The sequence below is a fragment of the Wasmannia auropunctata genome, unplaced genomic scaffold (assembly GCF_000956235.1).
Source record: "Wasmannia auropunctata unplaced genomic scaffold, wasmannia.A_1.0 LD336111.1, whole genome shotgun sequence".
Classification (NCBI taxonomy): domain Eukaryota; kingdom Metazoa; phylum Arthropoda; class Insecta; order Hymenoptera; family Formicidae; genus Wasmannia; species Wasmannia auropunctata.
In genome coordinates, this window is record NW_012026779.1 from 2,942,585 (window position 1) to 2,967,173 (window position 24,589).

Below are 24,589 nucleotides of genomic sequence, written 5' to 3' on the forward strand. Positions count from 1 at the left end.
CAGGTTCCTTCGGGACCGGACCGATTAATTCAAGTGTTTTTGCGTCGCCCGACGATGCAGCGGGCTAACGGAGAACACGAGTACCCTAGGATGTAGGGCCGCCCTTACGAGAGCGAGGGGGAGTGAGCTCCCGCGGGACAGCATTACAGCGTATCAGCACCGCACAAACTGAACGACTCGATCCCCTTTCGGCCAACTGAAAAGCTACAAGGGTACACAGCGGGAAAAGGAATGCGTGGATAGGTAGGGCGGGAAGGGGCAGAGAGAAGGAGATACCATTGATCGGTTCGCATATGTCCCGAGATTTAATCAGTCGCTACTTAAGACCTTATCTCCCGCTTGGCTTACAAGCTATTTCTCTCCAAAGTCCGATTTTGTCTTTCTCGCGCGCACGCAACCGATAATGAAATAGAGCGTAATGCGAATCGAATTGCTGGCAAGTGAAATTCACTAACGCGATTTCAGTGGGCCGCAGCCGCTAATGGAAACGCACGCAAATGAGTTAGCGCCCACGTAACGACGTAAGTGCTATGCGCGGCCGCTTATTTAAATTCCGCGTCGCGGTTGCGCGCGAGAGATCAGTCCGGGGCCACAATTACACTCATGATATACCTACTCTTCTCCGAGAATCTCAATCGCCGTAAAAATCCGTTTTTTTTTTCGATTCAGGCATGAAATAGCAATTTAATTAATTTTTTCTTTTTCCCCTCTTTTTACGAGTTTCTTCGTAAAGCTCAAGCTATACGCCGTAAGATAATTGTTACGCCACGAGAGAAAGTTTTAATAAACTCGCATAACAGTGGTTACCTAAATAGAAAGCAATTAACGTCTCCCCGTCACATTCCCTGGTGTTTCGTCAAGCTTACTTTGCGATCATCATAAGAGTTACCTCGCACATATTTTCATTCTTCCACTATTCGCATCGTGCAGTCACGGTAGCGTGAAACGTGGGCGTGTGTAGGTACAGGAATTACTTTCTGGCCGAGGTTTTCGATGTGTCTAGGATTGCAGTCGAGGGTGCGGCGGTGGCTTGTTGCTCGAGTGACTCCTCCACCTCCGGCTCCACCTCCGGCACACGCTCTCGCCTCCTCCTGACTCCTCGCTCCCTCTCACTCTCGCCACCTCTCTTTGGCCACGGTCTCCTTCTCGCCACCGCGACTCCTTTTCCTCCTTGTCCCTATCCCCCGACTCGAGGCCCAGATGGCGGGTATTGATCTGAATCCGGAGAGCAGATCGCCTGGAAAAACTTACTCCGCGGATACTTACCTACCTACCTACCTACCTACCTACCTACCTACCTACCTCGCTCGCTCTATCTACATGCACCTATCCAACGTACCATCACCCACTCACGTACACCGAACCCGCAACCTTCCGCCCTATCCATTCGGTACAAGTAAATGCATTTCCGCTCGACGAGCAACGGATAGAAACACGCGCGCGTTTGGGTCCCTTTAGAAAATGCCCACGCACTCAGTACGTACTCCCGCAGGCTAATTGTATAACGATTGATAACAAGAAGGACTTTAAATGTTATTCCGCGAAGCGTCGAAGCAAATATAGTTTCTATATCCGATACAGACAGATATGAAATTCATTGGGATGACGGTGCAGAGTTTCGAGACGGGGAAAGCAAAATCGTCAAAACGGCATGACGGCGCAGAGATTGACATTTTACAACTTTATCTCGTACAAACTTCAAGAACAAACACTACGACTCTTAGACAATAGTAGACAATTGGTAAAGTAAAAGGGAAATGGAGATAAAGAAGAATAGGAAACAAAAAAGAAAATCTTCAAATCGATCGAATCGTGCTTTTATCGACGAACCTTTGGTGCAGCTGGAAGTTAGTTTAAAGAAAAGAGTGCAAAGAGAGAAAGGTCTTGATATCAAATGGGATTTCGCCGCGAAGAAACAGGAACTAGGTGCATCAGCGACCGGAGCGCGTAGTATACCGGGATTTCTCCCATTATGAGCATGTCCCGGTTTTTCTAGCTTCGGGGTGGAGAAATAATGATACAGCTAATATAATGTATTGTCTTGCTTTGCCGGAGCACTTCGAAATGAGACCGTCCGCGAACGCGGGACAGAAAGAGAACGAGCGAGAGTAGAGAAGCAGTATGGAAGTCGTGCGAGGTAAAAAAAGGCGGACCAGAAGAGCGAAATAATGGAGTGGTTTTCGCGAAAAATAACAGTTATATATACCCTGTATGAGACAGGATTGAGGAGAGCGGAAAAATAGGCGAAAAACGGAGAGAAGATTGGACGCTAACAGTTCCGAGCCTCTTCTTTATTCGCTAAAGACGCCGACGCAGCGACTTCTTCCTATTGTTCTCATTGCGCGCTCTTTATAAAACGCAGAATGCCCGTCGTGATTAAAAAAGAACGTTTCCTTCGCATGGTTTTTACAAAGTAAGCTTTTCTTTTTCTAGTAAAAGGAATTTCGTGTCGCCAATTTATTTAATATATTTAGCGAGCCAAAGAGTATTACTTGAAAATTATTCATCATAATTGTGTATGATAATAATTAAAAGAGAGATGAAAGAAATTTAGAATCTTAAATGCATAAAATGTCGCGCTCGATCGAAAAAACGGACGCGTCTATTACGAGGATATGACATCGTGAAAGATGAAGATAAAATCGGGAGTGTCTAAAAAAAAAAGATATAAAGAGAGAAGGATTGCTGAAGGAGCTACGGTGAATTTCGGGAGGAAATATTGATAGGCTCGGCTTCGGCTGCGGAGTCACGGTCGAGTAGGCGACTTTCTACCGAGGTCTATCTTACACGTATACAAACCCGCAAGGCCCACCGCCCCTCTCTCAAACCATTCTCTCTCTCTCTCTCTCTCTCTCTCTCTCTCTCTCTCGGTGTCGATCTCTCTTTCCCTCCTTCTTAGTCGGAGGAGTCTCAGAAGCAGATCGATAAGGAGCGAGGTTCGCCCGAGAGCTTTACGCCGGGTTCACAGCCTCCTTCTTCTCGTTTCCTCAACGCAGCCCCCGACGTCATGCTCTCGCGTGCCTCTCGCATTCGCCTCCGAAGCCGCAAGTTACGACAGAGTCGATATCAGAGCCAAAGCAAGAAGCCGCCGCTCCCTTGACTTCCTGTTGTTCGAGAATCCGGTCGAGAATCCTCCACTCGCGGGATACGTTGGACAATGTTCAAATTAGGAGTCGAGCTTGAAGCTTCTTTATACGATAAAGATTCAAGAATTTTGTTCTTCAAATAATTAATTTCGCTCAGTTACCGATCTTATTTGTTACTTTTCGACATTTGAAGTGGTAAATTATTCAGCGGATTAAAATTCCATTACAATAAGGCCTATTGAAAATAGAAGATCTATGCGATCTCACAGATCTCCGCACGATCGATCACATTTTCAGTCGTAGCTTTAATTCGACGTAATGACCAGTGCGGCGACAACAGTTGGCAGGAAATCTGTCGCGTCGAATCTCGCCGGAATTGTATCAATCTGTCATCGCTCTCTCGCGCCGGTGCGCGGCAGCGTCGCTCCGTTTCTATCGCGCGACTCAATCTCCCGTCGAGGCGCAACCGGCTCCGCTTCGCTCTCCATTACTTCCATATCATTTCGCACCCCCGGAATCTCCCGAGGTGGCGGCGCAGGAGTGGCCCGGGCCATATGGCTGGCTGCTCTCCTGGAGGACACAGAAAGACACAGAGGGACAGCCAATGGGATGGCTGTTACTTTCATGCCACTTTCGGCTTTCCGGCCGGCATCACCGGTATATCTCCCTGTTCATCTTTCGGTTATTAAATTACATCCCCATAAATAATGCTCTGCCTACCCCCGACGAGCTTATTTACTATTCCACTGGCAGCACTGCGGGAGGACTCTTCTTCTCCAGGAAGCCGTCAAATCGTCGCATTTGTCATCTCGACTTGAACTCATCTACCAAAGGGATTGATTCGTTATTTTATAACTCTTGGCAGACGACTAATTCTTAACAAATACTGCTCGGCTATCATTTCTATGATATATTTCTATGATAATTTGATGCTCGATAACTTTTATTTTAATAATAATATGGAAACATGTTTTATTTCAATAACATGAAAACATGTTTGAAGAAACTACAATCCATGACCGTCGTTTTATTTAAAATAAATTTTGAACAGCTCAAAATGTTACCTTATTTTTCGACTACTTTACTTCAAAAAATATAACAGGATAGTTTTGAATACCTATCGAGACTGTTTGAAAGACAAGTTAAAAATCAGAGATTTCTCTTCTGGAAGAGTGATAGGGTGTCGGTGTTTAAGCGAATTGCGGCACACACATGGCTGTCGGGAGAACAATATGGTGCACCATGGTCGTGGACTTCGTTAAAGCAGCCATATTTGCGGTGCGCGGGAGCGAAAGGGAAGGAGGCCCTCCTACATTATCCGGCACAGCAGCACCCTCGGGGGTGGGCGGAGGATCTGGGGGATGGTGCCTCCACGTTGGAAACGCCGGCAGTGGCGGCGGCGCGTATCCATAACCGTCCTTTGTCTGGATAACGCAATTATTACCGCGTTTCATCATACCCTCCGGCCGAAATTAGCCCCAAATGAAGTTACAATTACGGGTTCTCCGTATCCTCTGCCAGCGAATGGAGGGAGCTGTTACGAGAGACTTTGAGGTTGTACCTCGACAAGAATGGCGACAATGTGACGAGGATAACGACAATGATGACGACGACGATGACAACAACGACAACGACGATGATGATGATGATGACGACGACGACGAAGAGAACGACGACGATGGCGGTGGCGGCGGCGGCGGCGGCGGCGGCGGCGGTGGCGGCGGCGGCAACGGCGCCGACGGCGGTGACGGCGACGCACGAAATTCAGGTTGCCGTGGAAACGTCAGAGGACAGACGGAACCGCAATGAAACCGGATGGTCGCCTACTCTGCCAGCCCATAATGCTTCGTCCCTTTTGTTCCTGGTCGAGAGCTGGAATATCGAAGTTGCTCGAGAACATTGTACTGCTGAAACTGCTCGACCGGATAGAAGCCGAGGCTTTGGAGATATCCCGTCGATCATGTTAGATCTTATACGTAATAATGCGAAATTCACGATTCAACTTCACAGCAGAAAAAATGCGGTTTAGCGCGGGATGACTTGAGAAAACGTGTTTAATATCGACTCGGTCATTGGATCGACTGGTAAGTTAATGAACCGTCGAAACTCCACTATTAATTGCTCATCACCAATGAGTAATAATCATAGAGAAGTTCAATCACGTATTATCGTACCATCATCGATCTAGTGAACGATCATAAAGCGAAATCGCAGTGTCATTTCCCACGACCTACGCCACGCATTATTCGTATGTGTGATTAATATGAAACATAGAGCTTAATAATTATTTATCTCACCTTACTCTTATCTTATACGAATACGTCATCGTGCTTGGGATTAAACAAACAGCGCGATGCTAGAAATAGCGAGGGATAGATCTGGGTATGAATAGCATTCCTGATCATCGCGCGCATAATAGTGGGTACAGACTATCCTCTTGACTTCCCAAGACCATCTCTCTCGGGAGGGGGGGGGAGAAGGGGGGACGAAGTGTCGGTGCAGGAACGATATATTATAAATCGCGTGTTACATTGTGCTTAGAGGATCGTTGGTGACTGTTGACTCGCCAGTATCATTGTTGGGAGCGTAGCTTTTGTCGTCGGGATGCGCGGCATCGCAAACAAACACACAAACACGCTGCGCTACTTTCTGCACATGTACGCGCGCATGCACGGATACACGTAGATTATTGTGTCGTCGGACGCCGGCATAGCCGCAGTTAATATAGTTGTGTATACGGAGCCGGCAGCTGCCGTTTGACAATGCACCCTGCGCGTCCCCAGATATAATAATATACTCATCCTGAACGCGCGAGCAACGGGGGGACACTTCATCAAAATGACTGAGACGCACCACCGAACAGTGGCACGAAATGGCGCGCTACGATGTATCGTTTTAATCCATATACTTGACGCTTTAAGAGTAGGGTTGCTATAAACTATATAATATATATATAACAGAATAAGAAAATGAAATTTAAAAAAATGAGGAATAAATATTACAAATTTATTTTTTGAAAACGTAACTTCCACAAATATAGGTACTTAACTCTCTCCGTATATGCTCTCCAAAAGAGAAAATTAATTCGACAGAGTAGATTAAAAAGGATTTTTATGAAAATGCAGTGTATTTCGGAAATTTAATTCCACGCAGCACAAATGAATAGAAGTGCGAACTCCGACGTCGCGGGAGTTGCTTTTGTTTAAGAATCACACCTTGCTGTAACGCGTGGAAGCGCCAGGTAGCTCCCGCTCAGGGTACATTACAGCCTTCTCTCTCTCTCTCTCTCTCTCTCTCTCTCTTCCTCTCAAGAGTGAAGGAGAGGTGACGGAATATCAGGATACACCTTTTCCAGCCATTGTGCGGCTCTGAAGGGCGTACAATAGTCATGGAGCGAACCCCGTATTGTGTCTACAGCTCGGCGGAACAGTTCTGCGACTCTGGCCGCTGCTTCTGGTTCCGTCTTACTCCCTCTCGTTGCTCTTCGGGTGCTCGCCACCCCCCGATCCTTCTCTCGACTTCGAGTTAACGAGAGAGGAGTTCCGTTCTGGTACTATTCGTGGGCCGTGGACGGAGCATCTGCCTTGGGACCGCTAAATCCTCGAAAGCCCCTTGAAATCTCCCGCAATCCGCCGTGGTATATAATGGGCCGTAATAACTTTAAAGCTCCGCATTAACACCGCAAGAACGCGAGGCACCCTAATACGCATTTAACTGGCGCACCCAGAATTATTCGAATCTGTCATCGAGTGCGCTGCACCGGGACGAATTGATACGAATTAACGTTTTATTCGGGGGCACGAACGATGGCAACGACGCAAATTGGGCTTCATGAAAAATTGAAATAACAATGGAAATTTTGGCTCAAGCTTCTAAATTCGTATTTTCCATGCCGGCACGAAACGCGGTAAACGATGTGTAAAAACAGATACGTTGGTGAGATGTAGCAACGTCTGTTTGTAAGAGTAGCGTGCACACAAGAGAACGATTTAACTGCTACCTGAGTTCTGAGAATTTAATATGAGCAGATTTCTGTATAAAATTTAAATTAAAGATATGGAAAAAGATTTTAGTATTATATGTTTTACATTAAATACATAAATATAGAGAAATAAAAATTTTTATTGTTAAAATTTGTAAAATAAATTTCAGCTTTAAATTTCACCATTCTATAGAATATTATATAGATAGATACAATACTATAAATACAATCAATATGCGAAGATTAAAGCCGATGAGAAATGAAACATGTTCTCTCTCCTTCCCTCTCTTTCTCTTTCTCTTGCTGTGTTAATAAAACATTCTTTCTTTGCTTCGTGGTCAATACAAGATTCACTAGCACTTTAAGCGATCAATAACAGCCGACGACTAACGAGCGCCACGGTAATTGACAATTACAGATCGTTTGCGCTCGCATCACAATCCGGAAATCCCCTCGCGATATCGACTAGCGTGTATACGTATCCGTTAACGAGCGATCTGAGCTCATTGACAACCATCGATCGCCACTTTTCGCCCACGCCATGATCAAGATCCACGCCCGTCGGCGATCCAGAGTGCTTCTCCTTAGTCGTTAGATCATTGATCTTTAGTAATATCAGTAGAAACCTATTCTATCGTAACGTAACTAGCTAAATAACGTCTCGAAACTGCGGCGACCACGCGGATAGCCATGCTTGAGATCCAAAGAAATTAATCTCGATCCGTGAGAGGAGAATTTAAATCCGCCCAGTTACCAACCCCTGACAGAGGAAAACGTCGGAGGTTGGAGAACGCGCCGCCTGCACGATAGTAGTGGTAGCAGCAGTGGCGGGAGAACCTAGAGACGGCCCCAGCGCCGGCAAAATGCGATAAAGTTGGCGTAGAGGTAATTTAAGTATAAAGTTTTATTCGCAATAATTTAGCCGCGCGGCCGCGAGTGCGGGACGATCGGGGGCAGGATCGGGTAAGTAGGGAGAAGGATGCTCTCTCCATCCTAGGGAAAAGCGTGCGGGAGTGCGGGTCATATATTTGATGGGATACTTGGCATAAAGTCGTGCATAAAAGTAATGCCGACATTAAAGTTTGTGGTTCCAGAGCTGTGGTACGAACCCGAACTCATCTCCTGCTTTCTCGGAACGTCGCTCGTGGTTCCTGCCTACGATTTTCCTAGCCGTGACGGGATCGCAGGGGCGGTGGGGCGCAAACTTCTATCATCGGAGCCGGCCTGTGTAATATTTGTACGCGTTCGGACGCGTCTATTATATTCCCGCAGTTACTATCGGTTTGTTAGAAATAAATTCTGGTCAATAAAAAGCCATTCAGCGTCGTTGTCGACTACGTATTCGAGACGTAAAGTCGCCAGACACGCTTGAATAACCTTAATGATTTAAAAAATTCTCTCTATCACTTTGTTATTCGACAAAATGTGTACGCATTTTTTTTTTAATTATTGCTCACGCAATTATAAAAATACGAAATGAAAAGTGGAAATTTTTATTGCATGTATGTGGAAACAAAACTATGACTTTTTGTGTAATTTTTCATCTGCGCCATTTCTCTCTCTCTCTCTCTCTCGCGCGCGCGCGCGCGCACGCGCGCGCATGCGTTTTAAGCAACATAATTTCAGAATTCTAAATGATTCGTTTTGTTCTTTTTTTTTTCTAAATTTCTAAGTACACGCAATCCTAAGGCTTAAGCGGCATGTGGCTGCGACATTCACATACTTAAAGTGAACGGCAAGGAAGCTTGACTTTGGAATGGTGGGAGATGGCACTTCAGAGTAGGTAGCGGAGCAGTTTAGTTCAGGAGTGGCCATTGGGGAACGATCTGACGGCGCCAGGGGAGGCATAGCTTCTTCCCACGTGGCACCCCCGACACGCTCTACCCTCATAATTCTACCAAGCCTTCCTCTGAGGCGCCACCTCCGGTTTCTCTTAGGCATCGTAACCGTGAGAGCGAAGGAGGACGTCGTTTCGTACCATTCGCGGGAAATCCCCTTCCTCGTGCCTGCCGTGTCAAGAATCGAGGGACTTTCTTCTCCCTTTACTCTCAAACACGAAAGCCACGTCGCATGATTTTCCGGCAACAGACTTGCAACCCCCAATGGCCAACTCGCAAATTCGTGCCGAAATGCGAGCGGTCTAGCCAACTTTACGATGCGCAACTATGGAACGCGACTTAATTTAGCCAAGATTCAAGCAGCGAAAACGACTGAAACGAATGTTTAATTACAATATTTAAAAAAAAGATAAATTTTACAATAATATATACGCGATATCTATATTATAAAAAACTGATTGTATATTATAATACGCACCAAATGGCTTTTTTTTTCTCGTAACGTCAGTGGCACTATTCGCAATTTATCAGGTTCAAGCATAGAAGCTTAATTATATAGATGGAAGAAGTAAAGCAAGTGAAATCTGTGTTGGAAACCGTCGAGTTCGCATCGTCTCGCGCCGCAGATCGCAACGAGAATCGCCACGGGGAAAAGCATAGAAGAAAGGGCGCACTCAATGATTAGATGAAGTACCGGAAAGGTAGGGGAAAGAGAGGGAAAGAGACAAAGAAAAGGGAAAGAGAAGAACAAGAGCGGAGAATCGAGCGCGAAGGGAGAAACATTGTAGCGTCAGGAAAATGTTGGGGTTACGTCGTACGAACTTCGTTCTCATCCACTCGCTTCTCTATTTTCCCAGCAACCTCTGTCCATAAAAGACTCTCTCTCTCTCTTTCTTTCTACCTCAGACTATCCCTAGTGGTACTCCTTGTTTTCATACGACCGATACAATTTTTTCTTTCAAAAAATGATAGTTTCTTGAAGGATCAATGTTCCGCATTATAAACAAAATGTCTCCAATCATTCTCATCTCAGAAAAACCTTTGGAAATCGCTTTTTCTTAACTCACGATCTATTGTATCAATGTTTTGAGCACCACAAAAATATTAGCGCAACATTGCGATCTACTATATGTACTTGCGCAAAATCGCGCAACTCGATTAGTCATTGACGCATTTCTTCATCCCCTACCCAGTGGCATAGAAAATTACCAGCCGGCTGCTGATATTTAGCAATGCATCGATAACGAGCGCGCTCGCAAAGAATTACGTTAATTAGAGCGCCGAGGCCCGGGCGCGCAATGAATTTTAACGCGAAAGCTTTCGTTCATTCGGCCGCGTTTGCCGAACGAAGCGCACTGTGTCGCAACGGTTCGCATCATCTGTATTGCGATATAATCTGCACCTGTTGTAGCAAAAGGATTACCTCTTCTCGGGCGCATTTATTAGATCGTCGATTACGTTCATTATGCCGCGCGAGTGAATTCGTTACGTGCTGTTTCGCGGAAGCCACGCGTCTGATTTTCATTGCATTCACGAAATACCTCTCGCGTTTCACCGTGGAAAAAATAATAACAGCATCGCTGATTATACATATAGCGAGTAAACACGACAATGTTTTTATCAAGCTGTGAAATGCTATATATAATGTTTTCTGATAGAAATATTTTTCCGGTATCTTTAAATATTTTCTTAAATATTCTCTGACATTTTATTTGTATTCAATAAACATTTTCCAAATTTCAGTTAGAAACTTGAGGGGATTGCGCTAATTAATTGATAATTAACACATATAAATTAATGTTCCGATACGAAACAATGACAAGAGTAATATCAGGTTAATTAGCTTGTCGTTATCGAAAAACACGATAACGATTAGTTGTATCGCAGGTGTGAAATTTCCATGTGTGGAGAGAGTGACGCGCGATAACTCGTCGGTTAGGATCGTTGGTACCTCGGCCACCCTAGAGTCTAACCTTGATAAGGATCGCTGCTAATTGTTGCGAATTGGTGAAGGTGGCGAACGACCGAGGGAGATTGGGCAACAGGTGTCATCTGATTGATCGCCGTTGCTCGCACCCCCACGATTACCTAGCCCACAAACACATCTACGGCAGAAACGAAGGACTTAATGTCGATCCATTACGTACTGGCCCATCCCGGCGAGGAATCGTTGACCTGACGCGCTCCAAAGTGCATTACGAGGTGAAAAAGGATGATCGTTGAAAAAGAGTGGGATTTCCGCTACATTCTACGACCAAGCGTATACATGTGGCACATGTTGCGTACTATCCTTGCGAGTTATTTCACGCGGAAATTTACATTTTCAGTAATCTCTTTGGTATATTCTCGTTAATAGAAGAAAGTTGGTTGTACCACGAGTATTGCTGAGAAATTCAAAGTGCAAATCAAGTGAAAATTTAAACGTCATTATCGACAATTTATTCGAGATATACCACAATCTCAAGCCCGTATTCCATGTATCTGCCTGTATAGCATAAAAATCCCCGAGTTACGAGCCTCTTGGAAAACGAACTTACCGCGATTCGTCATCGGGCTACGCGCGTTCCGGCGAGAACGTTGCCGGTCTATGCGCCCTATACGAGAGTAAAAAGTCGATCGTTATGCGTGCAGAGCGTTAAATCATCCAAGGCCGAAAGGGCGTACGGGCGCGGGCTGCAGTCGTTGGCGCCGCAAAGCGTGCGACTTAGTTCGCGCGAGACGTTTCGCGGCGAGTCGCGCGCGCGAGATTAACGGCGCACCACCGTGAATATTCGCTGGGATAATTGATACCGACGTCGGGTGAGCGGCTGACCATTGAAACCGCACGCGCAATATATCACGGATAATAAGCAGCCAGTGCACACTCAACGGCAGCGGGAGGGGCGGAGGGGGAGGGGGAGGAAAGGGAGAGTCGACATGACCACTCCGTTACATCCGCGGCGGCGACTCTCCCTCGATGCGATTATGATACGATGCGGCGTAAGTTCCGCAAAGTCACGTCGTTGGTCGCTTCGAAGGTAGTGGCCAACGGTTCCGACGTCGGGCAACAATAATGAAACGATTCGCGTCTCTTTGCACGCGTGTGCAACGAGCACACGTTCGTACAGAGTGAAGGTGTACTATACGCTCGCGGTAGGTAGGTAGGTCTAGGTTATACATCGGAGCCGAGAAGAATGATCGTGCGCGAAGTGACCCGCGTAATCGTAATTAATCATCGTGTAACCCGTGACTCGTGGATCGGCACCGTATAGGGTGGCTCCGGCGGTCATCGCTGCAGGTAAAGTCAAGCAGACACAGCCTCGCGCTCTAAGCGGCAATGTCAGGATTTATGATCAACCGTGATGGAATTGGAATGAACAATCGTTACTTTCGTCGTGACAGCTCGATCTGCTCTTCCGCATTGAGCACAACAGGCATTCGTCGAGGAAGCGAAGAGAGATCACTTTTGGGAGAAATATTTCTGCGATAGGTATCTTTTTGCTAAATTGAAAAATAAGATGTAGCGTACGCGTTTGATTTACCGTGTTACATCCCTTCAAATTTTTACGTTTTTCACAACCCACGCAATCCGAATTGGCGATCGTGTGATTCGCGACCGATCGTTCAGTATCTTGATCTTCGTTTATCACCGCTCAAGAGTCAAACCGCCGCGCTGTGCCGCGCGCGCGCTCAACAGGAAGATCTTGTCTCGTAACAATGCCAAGCTTCATCATCAATCTCGAACGCGAATCGCTCCGCGCCCGACGGACTTGGAATTAACAATCGGTACTTTGTGCCACTCCATTGTTGCACTATGAAGTCACTGTATATTAATAGATACGCAGCGCGCGCAACGTACGCAGACACTTTGACTTTGCCGAAAGTATATTTTCAATGAGATTCAAATCGGCGAACGCTGTCGCGATTTATTATCAGCCAGTGTGATTTATTCAGATTTTAAAACGAGAAAGAAAAAGAAAGAGGGGCAAGACGTTAATCTCTTAATGGTGACCTGGTGGTTTTGCTATACGATATCTGACCTATTGTTTGCAGGATCGTGAGGAACAAGGCGGCGGAGAAGGCGAAGCACGCGCATCAACAACAACAGGCGCAGCAGCAACAAGGTCAACAGCAAGGTCAGCCGGGATCGGGCGGTTCCGTGTCGGTGATAGCACATGCACCTGCGACGGCGGCAGGTCATCCCGCTGCCGCTGCTCCCAACGCCTACAGCATCAGTGGAATCCTGGGCATCCCGGCGCACCATCAGGATCCCAATGGCAACAGCATCAAGAGAAAACGCAGCGTTGACGGTGAGTCAACATTCGTAACTCTTCACTCGCTCGTGTTGCTGACCTTGCTTCTTCGTTCGTTCGCGTCTTGTCGTACCTACTATACGCTCTGTCATCGTGTAATATTATTCAATACTGAATCCAATGCTCAATATCGCCAGTGAGATCGCTTTAGTTGAGATATCGAATTGCAACTGAACTTGCAGAAATCTCGAAGCGAAACACCGTCGTGCGATACGAAAGCATGCGTCATTAAGAGGAAGAAGAGTGATTAATTGAAGATATATAAATTGAATAGTAGCGAATTTTCCTGTAACGTTACAGTATTTGAGCTTTAATTGTTCGTAACACAAATATAAATTGCACGAGAAGTAATTTGTTATTAAAAAATTACGCTTATTAAAAAATTATACACGCACAAGTATTTCTTGTAATATAACATTGAGCGATCATTAGAATAGATGATAAAAATTAAGTATGGCGATATTGTTTGCGCATGAGCGCCCGATATAGAAATTTGTCTGTTGGGACATGTGTTTTGAGCCCACGCATTTTCGAGTTGTGCGCGCTCGTTTGCGAATGATCGAGTCACTTGGAGCACTCATTGCCCCGAGCGAACCAAGATTAGCCGCATACACAGCAAGGTTATCAGTCAAACGTCGCCGAGCACGTGTTGCGATTCATTCTGCTGTCATTGCGTGAATAACGCGGACCGAAATATTCATGACACGTGCCGCATACACGTGACCGACGACGGCGCTTTGGCTCCGCAAGAGGTTTTCTGTGCCGATCCCGCGTCGCGAGAGCCCCCCTCGCGGAATGATTCGCCGCTCGTTTTGCGAGCTGCGAAATAATCTCGCTTCCTCCGAGATGCTAAAACGAAAAAATTCTCTAATCCATCTACCCGTGTCATCAGGAACGATTAGATTAATTCGACCGTCGTAATTCCGCGGAACAGACGTTTCTTTTTTTTCTATTCCGTGATACGTAGTACACGAGGAACAGGCCGCAGCGTTGCGCGATGCGATGCAGCGGGGAAAACCGCGCGCGTGAGCTCGATCAAAATTCCGCAAGCGCGCGTTTCGCGACGAGGTATATCGATTCGTACGCGGGAACGCGGCGCGCAGTGTGCCGATAGGTACATGGGTAATTCAATATAATCGGATTATGAGAGCGGCGATACGCGGCCGCAAAAGTGGTCGCGTCCGCGGTGAGAGCACTCAATGTTTTGCGAGCGTGCGCTCGCGCCGAGAGGGTAGGTATACGTATTAGATTATAAACTTCACAGAGAGACAGAGACCACAGGCGGCTTCCTCTCTATCTCGGCCCCGACGACACATTAGCTTCCCTATCCTCCGGGGAGATCATCAGCGTGTACGTACGTGTATGCGTACGTACCTCCTAACCGCCTGGAATTTCAACGAGCGAGCATGGGCGATCGTTCCGAGCGTTCCTCCGGTGCCGTGCGTCAGAACATAAAAATCGACCGAACGTCGCGTTAACCTAGCCGCAAGTACTCAAATTTAATGAAACGCTCTGACCAGAGAAGCTCACGGGAAAAACTGTGTTACAGAGAGCGCGATCGATCCTGTTTCAACTTTCCAGCGGCGTGAAAACGCTGTTGTTTTGCAGCAGCTAGATCGGATGTGATTTCAATTCCTTTTGCTTCAATTAATTATTTTAACAATATTAATTTACATATTAAAGGTACAGCATTGAAGGAATCTTTATGAAGTATCGAGTTCGCGAACGAATGCCGATGTTCCTACAATTTGAAACTCGGCGATCGAGAAAAATCGAAGCGGTCCCAGCGCGCCATTATTTATATCTTCGACGAACGAGCCAAGACATACCGAAAGATCCCAGAGCTTATTACGAATTTACGAACGACCTCTCGAGGGAAGCATTGCAATCTATCGGGGCTGTTTGTTGTCGCGTTACATCTGCGCGCTTCTGACCCCATGCAGAATCCCAGAGCCCGGCGTATCCCACCCTATATACCCCCTGGACGTAGGGGATACACCGCGGGGCCAGATTCGCCCCAAAGTCCATTATTACCCGTGTATTGTATTGCTTAACATTGACTCAATTGCTTTCGAATAACGCGATCGAGAGAACGTTCGCCCGCTCGCTCGTACAAGCGCGTGCTTTGCCCTCTTGAGCATCAATCGAGTTATTCGATTTACTGCTCTTTTTCGGGGAACACGCTGACCTTTCTTCCGCGCGACATAATTCATTCGTTGTCAAATCTGTCGAGGACCGGCTATAATCTCGACTTCTCCAAATCTACAAACTTTGGTTTGCATAAAAGTACATTTCGTCGAATGCTTGATTAACTTTTCGACTTTTGAAATATACATTCAAAAAAAAGGAGAAGACATATAGATTTAAAACGTGTCCAAAAATTTAAGCTATTAAATTCTATCTAAAAAAAGGTATGTTAAATTGATACTTAAATTATCGAAAATCTCGAAATTTATTATGTATATTATTCGCTCTTTTCCGCGACGCTGATTAATTCATTGCGCTTACTTCGTGAACGGTTGTTATCGTATGTATATTTTGACAGTTGTGCGAAGGATTAATAATGCAATACGATGTAACAATATGCATTGGAAATGTTGTTATAGTAAAAAAAAAGTTAAGAAAAACTAAATAGCGCGCGCGGAGCGCGCATCTGTGATGTTTAGACTACACGAGTTTTATATAAATTCTATATGCAAAATAACTGTATTCTTTTTTATAATTTGCCAAAAAAAACACGATCGCTGACACGCGTCCGCTTGTAAACGGAAGAGTAATATTAATTCCTAATGCAATAAAACTTGTCATTAGCCTATAACATTTGGATAACAATTGTCGTTTTACTAACTCGTCACTCGAAATCCAATTCACATGCAATCTCGATTACAAGGTGGAACTGCGATGTCCCTAGGAAGCGCCCTAAAATCCAGTAAAACTGTATCGTAACGCGATACGCGCTTGTACGCCGCGGCACAGCGCGGCCGCGATTAACTCGGCCGATCAAATCGTAAAATTCGAGCGGGACCGGGAGCGGGTAGAGAGCGCACGGGGCACCGCCGCCGCCGCCGCCGGTGTTTGAAACGAGGGTTTTATAGCGGTCCAGGAACAAACCCTGCCGCTCGAATGGTCGGGATCGTCGCTCTCGGCCAGCCGGACAATCACAACTTGACAGGGAGGTTTAACGAGCCCTATGCTAGGCGCACTTCGCCCGTCCCACCCTCGGATGGTCATTTAATTATTCGAGATACCCCAGAACGTTGGACTATCTACCCCCACCAGCGACGTTACGTCCGTACTGTCGTCCCTCTTGCCCCCCTTTTCGTCGTCCATCCCTATACCTCTCACCGGTCGGTTCCGTTCACGACCTCATCCCCGGCAAGGGTTCGCGCGATGCCCACACCCTCAGCACCGGAATAACGACACTCGTCCCACGTGCCTGTTCCTATATTAAACCGCCGGGACGACCGGGAGATAATAAAGACATATAATAGAATCGAAATTGTTTCTCTATCTATCAATGCCATACGCCGTCTACGCGCGCGAGCCATGCCGCACCGCGCGTCCAACCCTCGACAGATTCAATTTAGTTTCGGCCGGCCACGTTTAATTTGTGTCTTGATTCGTGGGTAATACGAGAGACCGGCGTATAGGTCCCGATCCGCGTGTGAGTGAATGACTATACATGCGATCGCGATGGTTGATGTGCCGTCGGTTCGTCGCCGATCCATTTTCCCTCGCGTTGTGAAATTATCAAATTCGAAATACACACCGACGGAAATAACAGTCATCAAGCGTTCTACACGTTGTTCTAATATTGAAATCACTACTGGCAATTAGTATTGAATGAGGATACATTGCACTCGTATATTGCCACAAATTAAAAATTCTACTTTTAACTGTTGTTCAAATTTTTACAGATGATAATCGCGAGCTGAATGATCATGCCGAAAATGACTTGAAAAGGCAAAGAAACAATTACAACGGCGATCAGTTGTATTCAAACGTGAGTATCGAAGAAATTTCTTAATAAATAGCAGAATATTTCGGTAATAACTTGTTATTGAAATGCATTCAATTGCGCAACGGACCATCTATATTACCATCTAGGTAATTGGAATCAGATCAGGTTGAAACCTCAGGCGTGAGTTGTCAAGCCCGATAGTATATCTCCATTAAAATACCCTAATCAATCAAAAGCAAGCCAAGTTTCATAGAATCTCCGCGTAACTCTCGACCAGCTCTTGCAGTAATCGGGGGACCGAGTCGGGCCGAGCTACAACATTCAAGTCAATCTTGGCGCTTGTTCTCGGATGTCCTTCCAACTCGCGAACTTCGACTTCAGGTTTCGCCGGTCTGTGTTGCAGCTGTGGTCGAGTAAATGGAGCATCAAGGACGAGCACAAGCTCCTGAGCGAGCTCGGTGGCGGTGGAGGCGGCGGTACGACCGGTGGTACAAACGGCAGTGGAAACGGCGGCGGTGGAAATGGCGGCGGCGGCGGCGGCGGCGGCGGCGGTGGCGGTGGCGGCGGCGGTGGTACTGGCGGCAGCGGCGGCGGCGGCGGCGGAGGCGGCGGTTATTACGAACACAGTGGATTCCCCGGGAACGCTATTGCCACCTCCGCCGAGCTGTACGACTCCCTGGGCACCATCAGCACAATGACGCAGGCGCAAACGCCTCATCTCTACACCCCGCCCATAGGGGGCACCATAGGTGAGCATACTTGTTCCCTCTCTTTTCACCCTCCGGCACCCTCCGGCACTTTCCAACATCCCCTCAGCCCCGTCAAGCGTGGCTCCTCTGTCTCTTTCTCTGCCGTTCCTCCCCTCGCACGGAATCCCAGATAGTGTGTACACCACAACCTCTTGTACGTAATGCCGTGCACCAAGTTTCATTCCTCCACCTTCGTTTCCTATCCTTTTACTCTCCCGTTCCGCCGAAGACCTTTCTCACTCTCTCTTTGTCTCTTTCTCTCTCTCTCTCTTCTTTCCCTCCCTCTCTCGTTTCCTCTCAGTACGCTTATTATTGCGGCTTACGTCTTGCTTTGCATACCCATATCGGCTAAATACATGGCTTTAATAATGCATGAGCTGTGCTGAGCAGAAGAGGTGGCGGAAGGCTCCACACGGTGGTTCGGCGTTTTCAGCTTTGGGGAATACCGCTCTCACTTCTTTCAATGGCCGTCTCTCTTTCTTCTCTTTCTTCTCTCTCTTGGTCTACACTTATATATATATCTCTCTTCTTATCTATTATCTAAATAATATCGAGATCTCTTGTTCGCGAATTTTACCTATGTCCTCTCCAATATACATACGCATATACATATACATATATATATATATATATATATATATATATATATATATTCACCCCATCACGCTTAATTTCTTTCTTTCATTCTTCCTCTTTTCATTTCGCTCTCTACTTTTCTTACACCGTTTAAAGGCGGTCGATCAGCGGCGGAACGTATACAGACGGATACGAAGTATTGAGAAGTGTATAACCGCGCCGAACGCGTGGTGCACAACACATGAACGGAACTTTCTCCGGTGGCACGTGTTGCGAGCAACTCGGTCACGCCGCGTCGCGTCGCGAATTCTCCCGATCGGTGCTTTTCGGAATGGACGAAGCGAGGCGTGTAACGGCGGCTTCATCTCATGAAATTCAATTGAGGATCTTCGCCTCGGATCGAAGTATTTTTGAAGGACAACATAAACGGTCCAAGTCGCAATCGCATGGCTTGCTGCACCGTCGTTAATATGTAGCAGTATCACGAGTAAAGTGCTCGGCCGAGGGCATGTACACGAAAGTACTTGAACTTCTATACTATTGAGCACATCTGTAGACGCGAAGAGAAATTAGCTGCGATGCAAATGTTCTTGCTATCCTTAACAATAATTTTTATAAGTAATGTATCCTCGACCTTCTTTGAGAATATACGGGCGTTCTTCGCGCAACGAAACCTTTTAACGTTCCGCCTTGATTGGCCGTCGACGATACGAGAACCGCAATAACGGAAAAATGGGGATCCCTTAATAGCAGGTGGTACTTTGACGCCGCTCGCACCACTGACGATGCAAGAACTAAAATTGAGCCAAACATTGGACGGGGCTAACATGTCTCCTTACCACACCACCGGTGAGTTCGCCACCTCTTTAGTTCTCTTACGGTCGCGCCGAGTCATGTACACCTGTTTCGCTGAGCATAAGGTTTTATTAAGCCTCTCTCAGATATGCGCGTGTCCTACTAATATGTCTACATGTCAAATGTATACCACGTCGAGTGTTTATGGTGTTAACTTACCGCGAGATCAAACGCGGTATCTCCCATTCTCCAGTAAAAATCCTCTCATTATCCATATCGATAATTTGTCATTTTGTCTAACGAATTAAAAAACATGTGCAAGACATACATCGCAAACATTTTAACGCAAAGAAATAATAACATTCTTTTTCTTTCTTTTTTCCTCTTTTGTATTGGATTTTATATTAAATAAAACAGCATATATACATTTTTTATTCTTGTCCGTACAAAATCTTTTTTCTTAGACTAAAATATCTGTTAATTCTTTAAAACATTATTTATACTAATTTATACTAATTTATATTAATTTGAGAATTAAAAAAATAAAAGGAATGAAAAGAGGAGTTTAACTGAAAATACCCGTTGTATTGAAAGGTATAATGCCGAAGAAAGATTGATAAGATCAATTTCAAATCCCAGTTTTCCCGATCCTCACCAAAACAGTTTAATTAAGCTTTAGACGTAAGGTGCTGATCGTTAGCTAGTGCTTGATTCGAATGTTGTGTTGTGTTGTGCATGGCCATAGCAGAGAGCAGTGCCGTTGCAGTATCGTATGTCGGGGTGGGGGCCGGTGGGGGCGAGCAAAGTCCCCCGATTTCGTTGCAGAACGAGACAAACGCCACCCCCGCGGCCCCCAACACCCCCGGAGGGGATCCCGGACTGACGGTCTTGCAGCCGCCAGTTTCTCAGCCCCAGGTAGCCTCTGCGATACCGCCGTACTCGACGATGCTTCCAAGTTTCGGACACTACGCCACCGGTGAGTACAATCAAAAACCGCTTGCTTAACCGTTCGTCAAGGACAAGCGTGCTCGTATACTCTCCGGGGGTTGAACTGAGCCCGGTGGTACATTCGGAGGGTAAGTCAGAGCTCTGTCTGAGGAGCGCTGATTTACCAGTTCGGGGCAGTTCGGGGTGACAGCCCCGACAGTTTTGTCAGAGGGGTGGATTTTACCCATTGGAGACAAAATCAACATACCAATAAAGGATACTATGATGATATTATCCTTAATCAACCAATGAAGGATGCTATGATGATATTATCCTTAATCATCATGTAATTAAAAATAATGAATTTTTTCTTATATGCTATTTAAGCAATGTACATCAAGAATTGTGAATTATTAATACTTTATTTTATCAATTCATATCTTTCATTTTCTAAAGAGAATTGTTGCAGTTATATTGTTTGGCATCAGTTATAACAATAATCACTATTTTCGATTGAACAATAACAAATACTTTTCCAAGCCTATATGCGTTTTCATCCTGCAAAAGTCAAACTCTGTACGCGAGAATCTAATATTCTAATTTATTCTTTAGCGCACTTTCGCGAGTCTACCTGTAAGACCAGTTTCGAGAATTAATTGAGACATTAACATAATGTGTTAATTTTAGAAACGTCGACACTGTCAACTCACTCTAATCAGCTTATCGTCGACTTTTGTTCAGGTGGTGGTGACTACGCGTACAGCGCTGCATATTCTCAATATTCAAGTGCACCGTATAGCGGCTATGGGTATGGAGCAGCGACAAGCGGGTTGCTCAGTAAGTAAACAGTGAGTATGAGTACCGATTAGATTAGGATCATCGAAATACGAAAACACTAGTAAAACAGGCCGACATTTCGGTAATCGATACCGTTGATAACAATGTTAGAAAGGGAAGTAGCCAGCCGACCGTTACACAATCAACTTGTTCTAAGTAATAAACGCGTGAAAGTCAGCCGTATATTCCTTATCCCGCAGGAATTACGTACGCGATACACAAAGATACGGCTTAGCAAAAAATTTTATTCCCAGTTACGCTCATGTAACCGCGGACACACTTCCTCGCGATCTAAATAGAACTTCCTAGTCTCCTCCTTCATTAACGTGAGTTGCAATTCGATTCATATCAGATAACATCGAACTAGTTCCCCGTCGAAGTCACGTCGCATTCTCCGTCCGGTTCTTCTAATACAATCCCGACTCAATGCCTATTCTTCATAACGTAGTGAGATTGCCGGTATTAAGCGGAGATCGCGATACCTCGAGGTGCAGGCACAACCAGAAGAGAGCGCGCATCGCGCGAGCAGAAACGAATTGAATAATAAACCGCTTTTTTTTTCTATCGGACACGCGATACGCTGCTAACCCATACCTCGTAATACGTAATGCAGATCCGTTCGCGATATCGCAACGCTCTCTCGCCCGCTTCCCCGCGCACGTTCAACTTATTCCTCCTCGTTCTTGATATTCCACGCGAGCGTTACGTGAATGCTATAATTAAACGCGAAAATTAGATAGACGCATCGCGGAAGACAATTTACTCCATCTTAATTCTGCGCGATACGTGCCATGTACATGTATTATAAACAGAATGGGAAAAGTTGTTGCGCGACGAAAACACGGCTGAATATGCAACGTTATAATAAATTGCGCATGAAACGTAAAACGTAGCGACGCAAGCAGATATTTCACTCGCGGATACGACATTAATTGAGCCTGCCAGTGTTAAACAGGGTATTGTACGCAGGTATAGAGAAACTCGTAAATTCCATGCGCGATGAACGTGATCGCTTCTCATTCTAGACTCCACGTATTACTATTGCAACGGAGACACGTCCATTCATACGTCGCAGCAGGGCAACGGCGGTTGCACCAGCGGTGGTCCGGAAAGCAGCGCCGACGTAGCCAGTCGTTCGCCTCTGGCGGCTACCAGAGCTAGCAGCGGGGCCAGCGCGGCCTCACCGACCGGAAGCGCATGCACGAAGCCGGACCACACCTCCGCCACGCCGACGGACCTCTACCTGGCTTGATGGCCGAACTGCACGACGGGAGAACGACTTTTGATCGAGTGTTCCTCAACGGTCAACGGAGAGACAGCGAGCTGCGACAACGGACGCCATATCACGAAGAGACATCATCTCGACAAGCAATGATCTCCTTTTAACTGCTTCGGAAATGCACGATGGAAAATTCCGAGTGCAAAAGATACCGATGAATCCATAGGGAAGATTATAAATATGCCGAAGAAGATTAGAATGTATACTCTTCACGCCGATGAATCTGGATTGGTTTTCGAAGAAAACGATTCTAGAATTAGTTACGCTCGGAGTTTTAAATTCTATCACGTTCAAAATGAATAACAGGACATGAAAATTTGTTTTAATCGATGAGCGCGCGACGTGATTTCGCGTAAAATGAGCTTGACGCGAGTGACGGTCACGTCAGAGCATTGGCGTACAGATGAATTTTCTCATGTTGCCGCTGTTCTTCACAATGTAAACGTTTTTACCCTCTACGTTTTTATTTATTAATCGTAAACCCGAAGAATCATCGACTGATCGACTTATCAATTATTAATGGCGGCAATGCGAGTGAATCTCGAATGTTCGAAAGCGTTGAAGATGGTGTCGCCGCATCTCTGGAGAGCCGCGGTGGTAGGTAGTTTAATTTAATGATCCTCAGTTAGTGTAATTTCCACGCGGTGATCGTGGCCGCCCTCGCGAGCGCCCGCTCGCGTGGCAGACATAGTCGCTGACCATGTAAATATATATAAATTGAACATATATAAATAAGAATAAAAAATATATATATATTATATATATATGATTCGTGTAAACAAAGTCAAGCGCCCCAACGGCACGTTTTTCTCTCCTGTAGGCACGACAACCCCTCACCCCTTTAAGAATATCGTAGAATATATAACACGATAAGTTTGAGATTTTTAAATCAGGAGTCGACTGTAATGATCACTACTGTTAAGGATATTATATATATTTTTTGTAGAAACCAAAGACCATATACACACGCGCGAGTAAACAACTCAACACATGCACGTACACACGCGTACATACGCACGCACGCAGCACGCACCGATACACGACATGTATACATCGTACGAATCGTCGAACGAACGAGCACGTCGCGCAGTTGCGGCAAAAAAAGCGTGACCTTTGTGTCGGTTTTGAGCGGCCTTTTCACACGGATAAGTAATGCGTATAAATCGCGAGCGGCGTGTAGGATCGACATAAAAATTGAAAAAAAAAAAAAAAAAATTACTGAAAAAAATTCAAAGAATTAATATTTTTTATTTAAATGATTTTTAAATTTTGTTAAGATAAGTTACGTACTAACCGCGAGTCATATCTCGAGATATCGATCACCACGTTGCATTGTACATACAGTGGACGTTCTTTTTCTTATTCGTAGTAATTAGCGCAAGTCGGCGCGTGGACACTTCCTCGACAGCCTGACGATCACGCTCGTTCTGCCGTTCCATTCGACGCATTCGCCACGCTTCCGCTTTACGGCGGAAGTCGTACTAGTTCTCGTTCGTCGTCGGGCGGAACGCGCCGGAGAAGATTATCACGAAGGCACAATTAGCGCCGGGCGTCAGAGATTTTTAATGAGAAATTACGTTCGCAAGCACACGCGCGTTCTCTGATTTAATTATCGTGTTAATCATTGATGTTTCAGCGGCACGCGCTACTAGATTTCATGCGTCTCGAATTTACTCAGTTTGCCGGATAATGTTGTAGATTGAAAATTATTTGACGATTCTACTTAATCCGACAATTTCTAGTCACATTCAAAAGAGATGCGCTAGTAAACCAAATATTGCATATTGCAATACTTAAAACAATAAAGTAAATGGCGAGTATAATAACGATATAAAACATTCTTTCAATTCATTAGTGTCGATCCAAAGCGTGCTCGCAAAATCGAAATTATTGTTATTGATCCCAGTTAATTGATAACATTTCCGAATCTCTCGCGCGATGTTCCGTCCGTGTCGATCGCCTTTTATTAAGTAATTAAACTGTACTATTTGTCGCGAAAATTATTTTGTCTCTATTGTCTGTGTTACGCTCCTTAGCAATTTGCATTTTAATTCAATTTATTATAAAAGTAAAATTAGCGATTGCAAGTGACATTTTTTAATTACTAATCGAATCACAATTATGATGTGCTATTGCTATTGTTTACAATTATAATGTGCCACGATAGCACAATAAAGCCGTGCAGAAAGGAAAAAACATATACGCTAAAAGCGACACGAGAGATTTGTTCGTACTGCAATCCCAGTGACAATTTTTCCAGCTCGGCA

General features: G+C 45.5%; 1 protein-coding gene across 1 annotated transcript in view; it reads left to right on the forward strand.

The window, feature by feature from the left end:
* Positions 1-23,036, forward strand: part of LOC105449768 — a 90,387-nt gene extending 67,351 nt beyond the window's left edge. Inside the window, exons 5-11 of the mRNA XM_011689154.1 lie at positions 12,939-13,195; positions 17,116-17,201; positions 17,563-17,908; positions 19,235-19,333; positions 20,025-20,255; positions 20,948-21,043; positions 22,069-23,036. Of these exons, the coding sequence (XP_011687456.1) occupies positions 12,939-13,195; positions 17,116-17,201; positions 17,563-17,908; positions 19,235-19,333; positions 20,025-20,255; positions 20,948-21,043; positions 22,069-22,295 (1,342 nt within the window). The 3' untranslated portion in view covers positions 22,296-23,036. The remainder of the gene's footprint in view (positions 1-12,938; positions 13,196-17,115; positions 17,202-17,562; positions 17,909-19,234; positions 19,334-20,024; positions 20,256-20,947; positions 21,044-22,068) is intronic.
* The last annotated feature ends 1,553 nt before the right edge of the window (positions 23,037-24,589 follow it).